At 34.9% G+C, this 2,572-nt stretch overlaps 1 protein-coding gene across 1 annotated transcript; it reads left to right on the top strand.

The window, feature by feature from the left end:
* Positions 1-564: 564 nt before the first annotated feature.
* Positions 565-1,875, top strand: LOC129945842 (protein ABHD11). Its single transcript, XM_056055776.1, has 5 exons — positions 565-893; positions 949-1,122; positions 1,183-1,412; positions 1,468-1,596; positions 1,661-1,875. The coding sequence occupies exons 1-5, from the start codon at positions 642-644 to the stop codon at positions 1,794-1,796; spliced, it is 921 nt and encodes a 306-aa protein (XP_055911751.1). The 5' UTR covers positions 565-641; the 3' UTR covers positions 1,797-1,875.
* The last annotated feature ends 697 nt before the right edge of the window (positions 1,876-2,572 follow it).

Genomic DNA, 2,572 nt, shown 5'->3' with positions numbered 1-2,572 from the left:
TAGAAGAACTCTTTAGTACGCCATGTACGAACATTCTGAACTTCGTCAAAGCCTCTAACTGGCTTGACTAACTAAACACACAGCTTTTTCTTATTAGCTTGAGTAGCAATACTCACGGGTATCACAATGGATCTGTATTGATCTAAGTGTGACGGTAAAGACATCAACTGTCAGCCCCTCAACCTTACCTAAACTAGGCTCTGAAAATGCAATACAAAAAAGTAGGGTTAGGTCCGAAAAAGAAAATATTTGTTTCTATGACTTCAAGTTGTTTTCTCGCCTTAATATTTAAAACATGTTCTATTGAGACCCCTTCCTAACTGTAAAAATCAGAAGGAAATTCGTGCTGCGGTAATGGATAGTCGCTCCGTCTTAATGCCTGTACACAATCATTTTTAAGGACCTTACTAAATACACAAAATGTCATGCGGTGTACTTTTTTGACTCTACTGTATTTTTCGTAGACATGAACCATTACCAAACTTTTTAATCAAAGTGTACTTGTACACGTCAAATTTAAATTCACCACAAAACTACCATAAGGTGAAATCACTGATAACAAACGTCATTCCACCCAACATCAAAAATTACTTTAATCTCCTTCAAGAGTTTCGTAAAAATATCCGACTTGCAAAACGAAAATGCGAATTTTCAGCAGAACGTTATGGAAGATTTCCACCTTCCAAAGTGATGTTTCCATTAAAAAATCATATTTATTGCCACGGGCAAACTTTAGCTCCGACATAACACCGATTAAAATGGCTGTCAACGTTTTCGAATCCAAGACAACCGATCCGAATGCATCGCCTTTGTTGATTATGCACGGTCTTTTCGGTTCAAAACAAAACTGGCGAGGAATAAGTAAAGCACTTGAAAGTAAAACAAATCGAAAGGTAAGTTTCAATTTTCAAAACACCAACACGAGAATCCTCTAAAGTAAGCAAACAGATTTATAATGTAGATGCTAGAAACCACGGTGATAGTCCACATGTTCCTGAGCACAATTCTGCCTGCATGGCTGCTGACATAGCTCTGCTGATGCAGGAGCAAAATCTCAAAAAACTATCCGTGATGGGCCACAGTATGGGTGGCAGAACAATGATGTATTTTGCATTGAAATATGTGAGTTCCTAGCACCGAGTTATGTGTACAAAAGTGACTTTTAATTATGTCATCATCTAGCCTGAGCTGGTGGAAAAAGCGATTATTGTTGATATATCACCGATATCAATTCCAAACAATTTTAATGTCATGGAAGATATATTCCTTGCAATGAAGACCATGAAGGTCTCCCCAGAGCTTCCCATGGCAGAGGGACGGGTTATTGTTGAAAATCATATGAAAGAGGTGGTCCGGGACAAGGAAACTGTTGACTTCATCATGCTAAATCTTAAGAAATTAAAATCTGGAGAGTATGATAAAAAATCACTGTCTTAAAATGATTAACTAGTTTTCTATTTCGTAAAGGTTCGTTTGGGGTCCAAATGTAGATGCATTACATGCAAACTTTCCTCAATTTAGAGCTCAACGCTTAGACATGCCACCTTTTAATGGACCAGTTTTATTCATCGCTGGAAAACAATCTAATTTCTTAGAGTGAGTCCGATGTTCTATTTTATTTTGATTCTAAGTTTACCTCTTTTTTTTTTTTAATTTGCAGTCCAGATGATTGGCCAAAAATTAAGGAACTTTTTCCCAATGCTGAGTTAGAATGGGTAGATGATGCTGGACATCTAGTTCATTTCGATCAACCAGCTAAATTTTTGGATTTAGTTTCGAATTTCTTAAAAAGTTAAACGTAATGTGCAATAATCTAAGAAAGTTCAAATTGTATGTCATGTACATAATATTTAGAAAATAAATAGCAAATTTAAATCATAAAATCTCATGCGAAAAAATGGGTAATGAGAACATTTTATTAAATATATAAGTAGTTTTTACAAAGTTAATAATAAGAGTAAAATAAATCAAGTAGCAAAATGCAAATTGGTTGGCGGCTTGTTGTCGAGTGAGAGGTATCCAACTTTTAGAAATTGGCGATCCTTGCTAACTGTGTTCATCGCTCTGCCTCTCATAGGTTCGTTCATCAGAATATAATTGTAAAAAAGACTTTAAGCTTGGCTTTAAAAATGATAACACAATAAAAACACTGGTTGGTGGATTCTTTGTGTTTGGTAAACGCTCTTTTAAAGAACAAACCTTTAAAATTACTTTATTAAGTTGCGACGATAATAAAATAAGTTATTAAAATCTTTAAACACTATAAAATAAGTTTTACAAACGGGCTGGTAGTTATTGGATAATGGTTATATAAACAACCATGGTGTGTCACGCTTGATAAAGAAAAAGATACGAATCTTATGCAGAAGGTTAAGAAAAATTATCAACACCATTTTTAAAACGAACAATAAATTACATTTACCAACACCAGCAAACTTGAACACTATTAACAAACGTCCAGGAAAATTAGCTTGCGACACTTTTGAATCTAAAACAACCGATCCAAATGCTAACCCTTTAATGATATTGCACGGGTGTTTGGGCTCAAAACGAAACTTGAAAGGAACAAGTA

The sequence above is a fragment of the Eupeodes corollae genome, chromosome 2 (assembly GCF_945859685.1).
Source record: "Eupeodes corollae chromosome 2, idEupCoro1.1, whole genome shotgun sequence".
Taxonomy (NCBI): domain Eukaryota; kingdom Metazoa; phylum Arthropoda; class Insecta; order Diptera; family Syrphidae; genus Eupeodes; species Eupeodes corollae.
The sequence above is the reverse complement of the archived record's forward strand: the minus strand, read 5'-3'. Positions and strand labels throughout refer to the sequence as shown.

Coding starts and splice junctions, on each gene's coding strand:
- LOC129945842 (XM_056055776.1), top strand. CDS start 642: ATGCGAATTTTCAGCAGAACGTTATGGAAGATTTCCACCTTCCAAAGT. Junction 1,123..1,182: donor TGTATTTTGCATTGAAATAT/GTGAGTTCCTAG, acceptor GTCATCATCTAG/CCTGAGCTGGTGGAAAAAGC. Junction 1,597..1,660: donor AAACAATCTAATTTCTTAGA/GTGAGTCCGATG, acceptor TTTAATTTGCAG/TCCAGATGATTGGCCAAAAA.